Source organism: Glycine max, chromosome 18 (genome assembly GCF_000004515.6).
Source record: "Glycine max cultivar Williams 82 chromosome 18, Glycine_max_v4.0, whole genome shotgun sequence".
In the NCBI taxonomy this organism is placed as follows: domain Eukaryota; kingdom Viridiplantae; phylum Streptophyta; class Magnoliopsida; order Fabales; family Fabaceae; genus Glycine; species Glycine max.
The window spans coordinates 3,825,171-3,837,350 of NC_038254.2; the positions used below are offsets into that span (position 1 = coordinate 3,825,171).

At 33.5% G+C, this 12,180-nt stretch overlaps 2 protein-coding genes across 6 annotated transcripts; both read left to right on the forward strand.

Moving 5' to 3' along the window:
• Nucleotides 1-590: 590 nt before the first annotated feature.
• LOC100785245 (FACT complex subunit SPT16) lies at nucleotides 591-6,107 on the forward strand. 4 transcript variants are annotated; one of them, XM_006601967.4, is made up of 3 exons: nucleotides 591-924; nucleotides 1,115-1,225; nucleotides 2,683-6,107. In XM_006601967.4, exons 2-3 carry the CDS (start codon nucleotides 1,175-1,177, stop codon nucleotides 5,902-5,904), a joined length of 3,273 nt encoding a protein of 1,090 aa, XP_006602030.1. In that variant the 5' UTR covers nucleotides 591-924; nucleotides 1,115-1,174; the 3' UTR covers nucleotides 5,905-6,107. The 4 variants fall into 4 exon arrangements, with proteins under 4 accessions (XP_006602030.1, XP_003553020.1, XP_006602031.1 ...); XM_003552972.5 differs by having other exon boundaries at nucleotides 632-924; nucleotides 1,115-1,233; XM_006601968.2 differs by lacking the exon at nucleotides 591-924 and having other exon boundaries at nucleotides 1,115-1,226.
• Nucleotides 6,108-8,691: 2,584 nt separating this feature from the next.
• On the forward strand, nucleotides 8,692-11,562 carry LOC102663613 (uncharacterized). 2 transcript variants are annotated; one of them, XM_006601969.3, is made up of 2 exons: nucleotides 8,692-8,793; nucleotides 9,999-11,562. In XM_006601969.3, exon 2 carries the CDS (start codon nucleotides 10,034-10,036, stop codon nucleotides 11,144-11,146), a length of 1,113 nt encoding a protein of 370 aa, XP_006602032.1. In that variant the 5' UTR covers nucleotides 8,692-8,793; nucleotides 9,999-10,033; the 3' UTR covers nucleotides 11,147-11,562. The 2 variants fall into 2 exon arrangements, with proteins under 2 accessions (XP_006602032.1, XP_006602033.1); XM_006601970.4 differs by lacking the exon at nucleotides 8,692-8,793 and adding an exon at nucleotides 8,882-9,362.
• The last annotated feature ends 618 nt before the right edge of the window (nucleotides 11,563-12,180 follow it).

Sequence of the window (12,180 nt, forward strand, 5' to 3'; positions counted from 1 at the left end):
AATAATACCTCTAATAATAATATTTTTTCTGGAGTATTATATATAAAAATATATTTAAATATGATTTAAATATATTTTTGGTGTTTATAATTTAGTGATTTTTTTATTTTTAGTTCTTGTAAAATTATCGTTTTATTTTTAATTATTATAAGTTATATTTGTTTTGTTTTTAATTCTTAATACACTTTAAATAATATTTTAAATAATAAAAAAATGTTATCAAAGAGTCACAAAAACAAAAAATAAAAAAAATAATTTTTTAAGAGTTAAAAATCAAAAAATACTAAATTTCAACATTTAAATCTTTAAATATTTATTGACATACATTTATTAAAATTTAAACTAAATAATTAATAAAAGATTAAAAATTTAAAATAATATAAAGAATGAACTGAAGAGAATAACAATTTTACAAAACAATTTTATCATCATTAATTCATTTTAAGTTTTTATTGCTTATATAATTAATACTATAAAAAAATATAAATAAAAAATTATAATTAATGTTAGTATTAAAATAATATTATTTTAAAACAAATTTTTATCCTACTTGACTATTATTATTGGATCGAGTATTATAGACATTTATTATTGTTAAATATTTTCTTATTTTTGTTTATGCCATGTGCCTCAACTTTCTATGATGATGATATAATCATTCTTACCAGATGAACCCTAATTTCCATCCTTTCGATCTTCCCTTCTTCTCCTTCTCCTTCATCTTTTTTGGTCGATGCTCCATCTCAACCACACCGCACAGAGAGTATATATTTATGTGTGTGTGTGTGCATTGAAACTCTGATCTTCGACCCCACCCAATTTTACTGCCCCAAATTCAGTCTCATAAATCCCCAAATTAAGGAGGAAAAAGAAAGCACGAAAAGCTCTCGCTCACCCCCAGACAGACGCAAAGTGACCGAAAAGGTTTTGATCTTTCCATTTTTGGGATTTAATATTGGTTTTCATTTTTCCACTGTGATTTTAGAATCATGAAGCTCTAATTTCGTGGTAGAAAGTAAAAGCCATTTTTTTTTTCTGTTTTACTATTTAAAAAAATTGATATTTAGGAATTATTGGGTTAATGAGTGGAATTCGTGATTTGTTCATCATACAGTTATGTAAAAGACTCGGCAATTCATTGGGGCGCTATTTTCTTAATCTCTCTTCGAATTGCATGTGTGGCTGTGGCAGAGGTGACTTGCTGTTCTCAAGCCTTCAAGGAAAAGTTGTGTGGTTTGTATTTTCTTCTAAATCTCGCATTCTATGTTTTTGTATTAATGCTCAAGTGGCTGGACCTTCATTTGAGTATTTTAAATTTGTGGCATATTTCCTTATTTCCAAATCTCTCTGTTTACTGATTTGCATGGTATCCATGTCCGGAATTTCATATATAAAGCATGAAAGCAAACACTCCCGTAGGTATTGATTTAAGGGCTATTATACCGAGTTCGAGACTATGAAATTGCACAACTAGTGAAGTAATGCTATTTCCTTTCTTTTGTGTTCTCATTTGTTAAAGTACATGCTGACCTGCTATTGTAAATGTTATATCTAAAATTATTTGATGCTTACTACTTTCATTATTTACTAATTTTCTGGATTTAAGGGTTATACTTAATTACTTATTATTAATTTAAACTGTCTTAGATGTGGGTTTGTGTTTTCGGATTGTTTTTGTGCTCTTTTTTCTCTTATATGAAAAGGTCAGTAGATTGCCCACTCCTAGATCTTTTTCTTAGTAGCTTGTTTTGGATCTTTAGTTTGTGCTGCTTATTCATTGTTTGTATGCTTGTTCTTATTCCTACACTCCAGTTCCCTCTTTTCCCCAAATGTTGGGCAGTTCTTCAAGCAACAAATTTTCTTTCATAAATGTCAGGCAATCATTAGTTTTGCACTTTTGCTGATTGTGGCCATTGAACATTCCTCGAGCCTCATTATGTGGCTATATACCATATTTACTCGATTATTTTTCTTTCAAGTTGTTTATCTGAGGCTGTACTGAAAGGTTGTAAAAGCAACCAAGTTATCTTTCCCATGGTTGTACATTCATTTTTTTCAAACATGATATAATTGGAGTTCATTTTGCTCAATGATTCTGATTTAGATAGATTTCTTATAGCTTCTTTTGTTGCTACCATATTTTGATATTTTCATATATTCTTTGGGTATCACATTCCATTGTTACAGATGGTGCTTAGATCTACACTATCCTGAATATTGCTATTTCGAAAAGTATGTTAGTTGGGGAAATGATAATACTTTTGTCATGATTTACGTCTATTCTTGGTAATATTTTCCAGTAGTTTCATTTATGCTGCACCATCATCTATAGTGATTGCATGTTGCTTATTTCTTTGCTTTGTTGATCTTAACTCAGTACAAGCAGATGGTACTTATAATTGTTATATTACATTCTTCAAAGTTCAATGTATAATTAGAGTTCATTATTTCAAACTTATGGGTTTATTTATTCATATTCTTGGATTTTATAATTTTGTTGTTTGTGTCTTGAGATATGGCCAAGGACAAAAATGGAAGGGATGGAGATAACTAGGACTCCTTGTTCCGTTAAGCACCCACTGTTCCCATGGCTAAAAAAGAACTGAAAAGTATTTTGCATCAGTATTTTTTTGCTAAACTTCTTACTAATGTTACTGTGCTTCTCTTGATTTTTTTTTCCAGAGTGGTAGGAAAACTATGGCAGACCATCGAAATGGAAGTACACAACCTCCTAATGGAAAGACCAGTGCAGCAGGATCCGCATATTCTATTGATCTGAATGCATTTCAATCCCGATTGAAAGCTTTTTATGAGCACTGGGATGATCACAAAACAGATTTGTGGGGCTCTTCTGATGCAATAGCAATAGCATGTCCTCCACCTTCAGAAGATCTGCGATACCTGAAATCTACTGCTCTGAACTTATGGCTGCTTGGATTTGAGTTCCCTGAGACAATTATGGTTTTCATGAAGAAGCAGATCCATATCTTGTGCAGCCAAAAGAAGGCTTCTATTCTTGAATCTGTCAAAAAATCTGCCAGAGAGGCAGTTGGTGCAGATCTTGTTTTGCATGTCAAACCTAAAAACGATGATGGATCTGCTCTAATGGATGCTATATTCCGCGCCATCCGTGCTCTGCCAAAGTCTGATGACCATGATTCTTCCACTGTTGGATACATATCAAGAGAGGCTCCTGAAGGGAAACTGCTTGAAACATGGACTGAAAAATTAAAAAATACAAAATTTCAACTAATTGATGTTGCCAATGGGTTCTCTTATTTGTTTGCGGCAAAGAGTAATGAGGAGCTTACATCAATTAAGAGAGCAGCATACCTCACCACCAGTGTGATGAAAAACTTTGTGGTTACAAAACTTGAGAATGTAATAGATGAGGAGAAGAAAATCTCTCATTCAACGTTGATGGAGGAGACTGAGAAAGTTATTCTGGAACCTTCAAAAGTCAATTGTAAGCTAAAGGCAGATAACGTTGATATTTGTTACCCCCCAATTTTTCAGAGTGGTGGAGAGTTTGATCTGAAGCCCAGTGCTGTCAGCAATGATGAGTTATTGCATTATGATTCTGCCAGCGTGATTATATGTGCAGTTGGAGCTCGATATAAGAGTTATTGCTCAAACATAGCTAGGACCTTCTTGATTGATGCAGACCCTCTTCAAAGTAGGGCTTATGAGGTTCTTCTGAAAGCCCATGAAGCTGTCATAGGTTCTATGAAGCCTGGAAACAAGTTAAGTGTTGCATACCAAGCTGCAGTTTCTGTTGTGGAAAGGGATGCACCTGACTTGATTTCATATTTGACAAAATCTGCTGGGACAGGCATCGGCATTGAGTTTCGTGAATCAGGATTGAATCTTAATGCAAAAAATGAACAGATAATTAGAGAAGGCATGGTCTTTAACGTGTCACTTGGTTTTCAGAATTTACAGTGTGAGAACAGTAAGTCTAAGAACAAGCAATTCTCTTTGTTGCTTGCTGACACAGTCATCATCACCAAAGATAAGACAGAAATTGTGACTTCTACAAGCTCAAAAGCTCTGAAGGATGTAGCATACTCTTTCAATGAGGATGAGGAAGAGGAAAGGCCAAGCACAAAATCAGATGCCAAGAAAGCGGAGCCCTTTATGTGTAAGACAACTCTTAGGTCAGACAATCATGAAGTTTCAAAGGAGGAGCTTCGCAGGCAGCATCAGGCAGAACTTGCTCGCCAGAAAAATGAAGAAACTGCAAGGCGTCTTGCTGGTGGTGGAAGTGAAACAGGAGAAGCCCGTTCCTCTGCAAGGACTTCAGCAGAACTCATGGCCTACAAAAACATAAATGACCTTCCCCCTCCCAGAGAGATGATGATTCAGATTGATCAGAAGAATGAAGCAGTTCTCTTGCCTATAAATGGAAGCATGGTACCTTTTCATGTGGCTTTCATTCGAACTGTTTCCAGCCAGCAGGACACCAACCGCAATTGCTATGTCAGAATTATTTTTAATGTTCCTGGGACTCCTTTCAGTCCTCATGATGCAAACTCAATGAAGTTCCCTGGATCTATATATTTGAAGGAGGCGTCATTCCGCTCCAAGGATTCGAGGCACATAAGTGAGGTTGTGCAGTCCATTAAAACACTCAGGCGTCAAGTTGTAGCAAGGGAGTCTGAGAGAGCTGAGAGGGCAACCTTGGTTACTCAGGAGAAACTGCAACTTGCTAATAATAGGTTTAAGCCGATAAGGTTATCTGACCTTTGGATCCGTCCTGCTTTTGGTGGGCGTGGGAGGAAGATACCTGGTACACTTGAGGCTCATGTTAATGGATTTCGTTATTCTACCACTAGGCAAGATGAGCGTGTAGACATAATGTTTGGCAACATTAAGCATGCATTTTTCCAGCCAGCAGAGAATGAAATGATCACTCTCCTACACTTCCATCTGCACAACCATATTATGGTAGGAAATAAAAAGACCAAGGATGTTCAATTTTATGTTGAGGTTATGGACATGGTCCAGAATGTCGGGGGTGGTAAGAGGTCAGCCTATGATCCTGACGAGCTTGAAGAAGAACAACGAGAGCGACAGAGGAAGAACAAAATTAATGTAGAATTCCAAACCTTTGTGAATCGGGTGAATGATCTCTGGGGGCAACCTCAATTCAATGGCTTTGACCTGGAGTTTGACCAACCTCTTAGAGAGCTTGGCTTCCCTGGGGTGCCTCATAAATCTTCAGTATTTATTGTACCTACTTCTGCCTGCCTTGTTGAACTGATAGAGACCCCTTTCCTTGTTGTCACGCTTAGTGAGATTGAGATTGTTAATCTTGAGAGAGTTGGACTTGGGCAGAAAAACTTTGATATGACAGTAGTTTTTAAGGACTTCAAGAGGGATGTCCTCAGGATTGATTCTATCCCTTCTACATCACTGGATGGCATCAAGGAGTGGCTTGACACAACAGACATCAAATATTATGAGAGCAGGCTGAATCTGAACTGGCGTCAGATCCTGAAGACAATCACGGATGACCCTCAGAGCTTTATTGAAGGTGGTGGTTGGGAGTTTCTGAATTTGGAAGCTACTGATTCAGAATCTGAGAACTCAGAGGAGTCAGATAAAGGTTACGAACCATCTGATGTGGAACCTGAATCTGATTCGGAGGATGAAGCTTCTGATAGTGAATCACTTGTTGAGTCTGAGGATGATGATGACGATGAGGATTCCGAGGAGGATTCAGAAGAAGAGAAGGGAAAGACATGGGAGGAACTGGAGAGGGAAGCAAGCAATGCAGATAGGGAGAAGGGAAACGAGTCTGACAGCGAAGAAGATAGGAAAAGAAGAAAGGCAAAAGGCTTTGGTAAGTCACGAGGAGCTAGTCTAAGCAGTAGTATGCCAAAGCGGTCTAAGTTAAGATAGATTTTTGGTTTTTGTTATTAGCCGATTTATGCTTTAGTTCAGCTGTTCTGTGCTGTTGCTGCGCTTAGCAGCTTTTGTGTTTGGACTTTGGAGCTGTCCTATCATTGTAACTATAAGTGTTTTGCTCCCATAGTTCAGCCACTCGATAGCAATCCTTGAATCCAATGTATGTCTTTAAAATGTTTACGTGCTTTTTTCATTTAGTGACTGCTTTTATTTTTGTTTCGTATTATTAGGTCTAATTTTTCAGTAGTCAACAGGCTAGAGAATCACCATGAATGAAACCAGTGATCCATGCCCACCATACCTATGTCTCCAAAGTCCAAACCATTTCTGGATTTTTACCCCAGTCTTATAAGGTTTTATATTATGTCATGTTTTGTTTTAATGAGCTGGAGCAAGACAAACTATATGCATATCAATTTTAATGAAAAAAAAGAGAAAAATAATTTTATGGTAAAAAAATTTAAAGATGTTATATTACAAGTTTTTTTCTAAAGGCATCTAGGATGTGAATAATACGTTATGATGGTGAAATTAATGAAAAGGAAAGGTATTGAAGCTTGTCTAAGACTAAAAACTATTTATCAAATTCAAATGGTATGATTATGCAATTAGATATATTTTGTGATAGTGAATGTTGGATTCTAAAGGCATAACATGAGCAGAAAGTAGAAGTAGGAAAAACTGACAAGAAATAGTTATAGACAAGGAGACATATTGAGAAGATGACAAAAATTTGGTAAGGTAATCTAAAAATGTGCAAAGAAAAGCATTACATGCGCATTTGAAGAGAGTAATTTACATGGTTTTAGCATTGTGAAATTAGTAGAGACCGGGAGACATTTGAGATAATTATTAGAGTTGGTTTTTCATGAGCAATCGGTATAATTTTTTTTACAATATCAACCTATTATAAATGATCTAAATATGACTTTTAAAATAGTTATTATAAAATTAATAATTTTTTCTCACTTGATCATCTATAATTAAATAACAGTGTACTTTTCTTTTTTACTATGCATGTATAGTTAGATTAAATTTATTATTAAAAGTGACCTCATTAGTAAATAATATTTATGGAAGTTTGAATTTTACCTAAATTCAATGGTGTTGCATACCTGCATTATCTATATAACCCAAAAGAAGCATATTGTTGTTGTTATATTTAGACTTCATAAGGTAAATTTGACTGGCTAGTGTTATCTATAGTGGCAGCAGCAGTAACAGTGAAAGAAAGGAGTCACCTCCAATTAATGTAAGTAAAGGAGTGTTGAGGAACAGGAATAGCCATGTGACAAAGTTGCCATAAGAAGAATTGATTGTTGGCAAAGCCATCCTTCAGGCTTTTGAAGGATTTCACTAGAGTTCCTATGGCAGGCTTGGAAGAGACTACCCTCCTTCAAGTATTTAGAAGTGGTTGGATGGATGCAGTCCTTCAGAAAAACTGTATAAAGTCATTTAATAAAGGTAATATAAATAATAATAAAATATTAGTAAACTAATAAGAAAAATAAAAAGTATTACTATAATAATATAATAGTCTAAAATCTGAATAGTAAAAATTAATGTCATAAAAAGGAAAATAAAAAATAAAAATTGCACGTAATAATAAATTGATAATATAATAATGAAACATAATAAAATAACATTATAGAAAGAAAAAAAATAAAAAATTATTTAAAATATTAAAATATGATTTAAAAATAAAAATATAAAGAATAGATTGAAAGAAATAGAAAGTTAAGAAATTCTCTAAAAACACTTTTGTTGAAAAAAAAAACTTAAAAAATTATTCTCTTTGGGAAATAATAACTTCTAAAAATATTTTCGTTATAAATAATTATTCCAATTTATTATATATATAGGAAAGGAGTATTCTATTCTCCAGCAAGGCCCAATTTGTTGTACAAATTGAAACTAGGGATGACAAAAAACTCATATCTATGTGTGCAGATACTCATGTAAAATTCGTTATAGATTGAAAATTGATACTTGAATAGATACTCGTTTATTAAATAATCTCGGGTATTCACACTTTAGAATTATTTAATATCATTAATTATATATAAAACAAAATTGCTTTAATTTTTTTTTTAGATAAAAGATTTAGTTGAGCGAGGTCTCTGTGGCCCATTAAGGTTAAAATATGCATCAAAATTCAAATAGTGTTTATAAGATATTTACCGATCACTTATTAAAAAAGTTCTCACATTAATAACAAGTCATGTCTTTGTGACATATGTACCCGATCCGGACTAACTAAACTAATATTTATTGGAATTTTTTTAATATAAATATACTTTCAAAATATTTTTTTAATAAAAAGATGTTACAAAATTATTTATTTAGTATAAATATGTTTTAAAAATACTGATTTTAAATTTTAATTTTTGTTTAAAATTCTATAATTTAATAAATACCACTAATTACCTACAAATACATAAAAAATGATATATATTCATTCAATTCAATATCCTTATAATTACGAATAAATATAAAAAGATTATTATTTGTATTTGATTGGTCTCATTATTAATCCTAGTTAGAACTCAAAGATAAAGATAAATAGGATTATATATTTAATTTGATATCATATAAAAATAAATAAATATAAAATTATTATATTTACCTTACTTATCTCATTATCAATCCTAATTAATATTTAAAGATAAAAACAAATAGATTATATATCTATTCAATTCGATATATGTGTAGGAACTAATAAATAAAAGAAATAATTATATATACTCCCATGTGTGTCGTTTGTCAACTCTAGTTAGAACTAAAGAATATAGACAAATGCAGCTTTAAAAACCTAGCCAACTTTTTGTACTACCAATGCTGACTTGACTGTTACGAAATTTGGAACCCCCCTTCAACTCCTAGGTATGTGATCGCTTCTCCCTTCATGCTTCATAGAAAGGATTTAATTCCATATATCTATACTTGTTATAAAAAAAAAAAAAAAAAAAAAACAAGGGTTCATTTGTTAAATTCAAGAACACCGAAAAGTTCTCATTTTGTTCTTGATTAGACAATCATTTTTCATTGTTTTGTTTCCAACGCTGCTCCTTTCGTCCCCACTTATGCTTTTTCACCAAAAGGAATATATTTAGGGGGGAAAAGAGTAAGGAATGGTGTTAATTCTAATACAGTGAATTTTTTTGAGGGTGGACCGATTAGAATGGGGTTGACCACAAAGGCAACAACAGAAAAAACAGAGATTACTTAACGGGCAAGGAGGACAAAAGTTCAAACAGTGATCAACTAATATTCATAGATTCTTTAGCCTTTTTCTTTCTTTTTTGCTTTTGTGGTTCTGATTGATTCAATTCTTTATCCGTGTTTTGTTATCTCTGCTTAATGAAATTCAAGAAGTGATCTTCAGTCATATATTTCAGTAATTCTAGTGAAATTAAATTTACTGGTCTTCACATTCTTGGCAGCAAGTCAAGGTATTTTCCTTCTTTTAGTTCTGTTTGGTTACTTTTTCATCTGAGTTTTCATTTTCTGCTATTGTTATTATTTTTGTATACTAATTTCTTTTTCCCATTTACCATGTATCTTCTTTGTTTCTGTTTAGGATTTTTTTTTTAGTTCGGATGTTTTCTAATGACATTATCAAACTACAATCATTCCTTTTTGTTCAGTTTTTCTTGTCTTTGTTTTTCTGATTTCATGAATATATGTCAAGATAGTTTGAGTTGAATAAGAAAGTGATTATCTTTGCTTTTTTTTTTTTTTACTTTTTGTTTTCTACTCATCTGTTTCCTTGTAATGAATATAAATTGTGAAACCCTTCACATAGAAAACTTTGTTTAATTTGGCATTTCTTGGCTGGAGCTAAATCCTAGAGACTTTTATTACTCGTTTCTGTGTAAATTTTGGGAAAGCTGCTTCCAAGAAAGGCCACAAGAAGTTTCTTTCGAACTTCTTAAATACTATACAAAGTCATTACGTCAACCCAATTTGAACCAATCATGATGATTGATCAATGATCCCTCCTTCCTAGAAACCTTCCCTTTGAAACATTTTTCCATTAGCCTAAAATCAAATGCCCCACTAATCAGATTCATTTTTTTTGTTCTCAGGATCTTGAGAAAAGTGGTGGCACTGAAAATTGAGTATGGAAACGGAAAATTACCATACTGTTGGCACAACCTCACTAGATATTAGTGTTGGTATTGTTTGCCACTATCAGTTTGAAAATGGGTCATCTCAGTTTGCTTTCATGGATGTTGAAAGTGAAAGAGGAGCTTCCCTTGACCATTCCCTCAGCTTCTCTACAGAAAACTTTGTGCAGACCCTTGCTTTTTGCAACGGCTTGATTCTCTTGTCTGGCTTTAGTGGTGACCAATCCTGTTACCATGTGTTCAACCCCCTCACCAAGCACAATGTCATGATCCCTCAAACTAGTACCCAAGGGGGTGTTGTTAGAGTTGGATTGGCCTATGATGGAGACCAATTTGAGGTTGTTCTTGTTGAAGCAGGGTCTTCAAATTCCAATGGACTAAAACTGCATGTTTTCTCTTCTGACACTGGCCAATGGAGGTGCCACTACCCCACCAATATAACTTCTGCCCCATCTTTGCAAGAACTTGAGTTCCAAGAACTTGGCACACCTCCTCTTTATGCGAACAGCGCGATTCATTGGGAAATATGTGGATATTTGTTGGTCTATCAAGTTCAAGGCAGCCATTGTGCACTATATGAGCTACCCAACTACTTTGATGATTGGTCTTGGCAATCAACTTTGAGTTATCGCCGTAGCTTGTGCGAATCAGGAGGAGAGGTCTACTACTGCTACACTGATTTCGACGGCTTTCACATTTGGAAACTCCTCAATGAGGAAGAGCATCCCGGATTCTTCAATTATTGTGATTACAAAAGGTTTCCATGGAAACTAGTCCATAGTGTCATGCATCAAGTGCTTATGCCTAAGCACCAAAACTTTTTTGGCAGCTCCTTTGTTTGGGAGCCTTACAAGGTTGCACCCATTGCCTATAGTGAACAAGCCCAGATCATATATTTGCAGCTTCCAGGAATTGTTGTTGCTTACAACTTTGATACAGGAACTATGGGATCAGTCTGCACCTACTCTTATCCAGGCATAAACTTCAATTGCTGCTCATTCTTTTCTTCAACTGCTTCTGGGCCTCACCATGCACAAAGAGACAGCACAAATGGACAATCGGAGCTGAATCTACCCATAGCAGAGATGGAAAAGTTAACCCTCTAAATCAAGTTTTGATATTCAGGTGTCATTAAACTCCATTTCTGCTATAGTTAATTTTCACATTTTGCTTGGTGAACAACTATGTGGCTGTATCTATATGCGTATAGAAGAACTTATGAATTCGCTGAGACATTGTTATATTTTATCATTTGTATATGTGACCATCAGGCACTCTCTTAGACAGTGGGATCAATCTTTTTTTGTGTTCTGTAATTTGATTCAATTGTACTAATGTTAAAATATTGATCCCACTGTCTAAGAGAAGGGCAACCCTAATAATGTTAAAATATTGACCCCTAATAATGTAACAGAAATATGGTTCCATTGTACTAAGGTACAATGGAAACATGGTTCCATGAGAAGGGCATTTTTGGAATAATGAAAATTTCATCCACGTGAGTAGTGTGAATAGGAGGAAATCTGTAGTGTCAATAATAGCTTCCTTCACTTCTTGTGCTTCACCCCATTTTAACGGGCTGTTAATTCATCAACCCATCTTGGCCCAATATAGGTCGGTGGATCAATGAAGTAACTAATATACTATGGACAAGAAAAAGACTAAGCTAATTTCGAAAAAAACTACAATAGAATTTAAAAAGATTAAACTTTAAAGTTTATTAAACCTCATTAAATACAGTAATTTAAACTGTACAGCATAAATAAATATGTAATAGATTATCTTTTAGTTTGCAATTGTTTTAACCAAAATGTTTATATGGTAGCCTACAGCCTGTTATTTTTTCAATTATTTGTAGGAATTAAATTCAAGTGTAAAAAAATTAACAACAATTTAATATTTTACTTGTTTACATTTTACTTAAATTAAAAACTACTATCACGAGATATATGCTTGTTTTCTACCAAATAATTCCTAATATACCCTTAGTTGGCAAAATAACATTCTTTATATAAAATGCATTTTTTTAGGTGAATTAAAAGTTACATATTTCATTTTTTTTAGATAACATATTTCATTTTAGTGTACGTTATACTCATTGTTTTTATTGGTCCATACGTTATCAAAGAAATGGCTACAA

Coding starts and splice junctions, on each gene's coding strand:
- LOC100785245 (XM_006601967.4), top strand. CDS start 1,175: ATGTGTGGCTGTGGCAGAGGTGACTTGCTGTTCTCAAGCCTTCAAGGA. Junction 1,226..2,682: donor TCTCAAGCCTTCAAGGAAAA/GTTGTGTGGTTT, acceptor TTTTTTTTCCAG/AGTGGTAGGAAAACTATGGC.
- LOC102663613 (XM_006601969.3), top strand. CDS start 10,034: ATGGAAACGGAAAATTACCATACTGTTGGCACAACCTCACTAGATATT.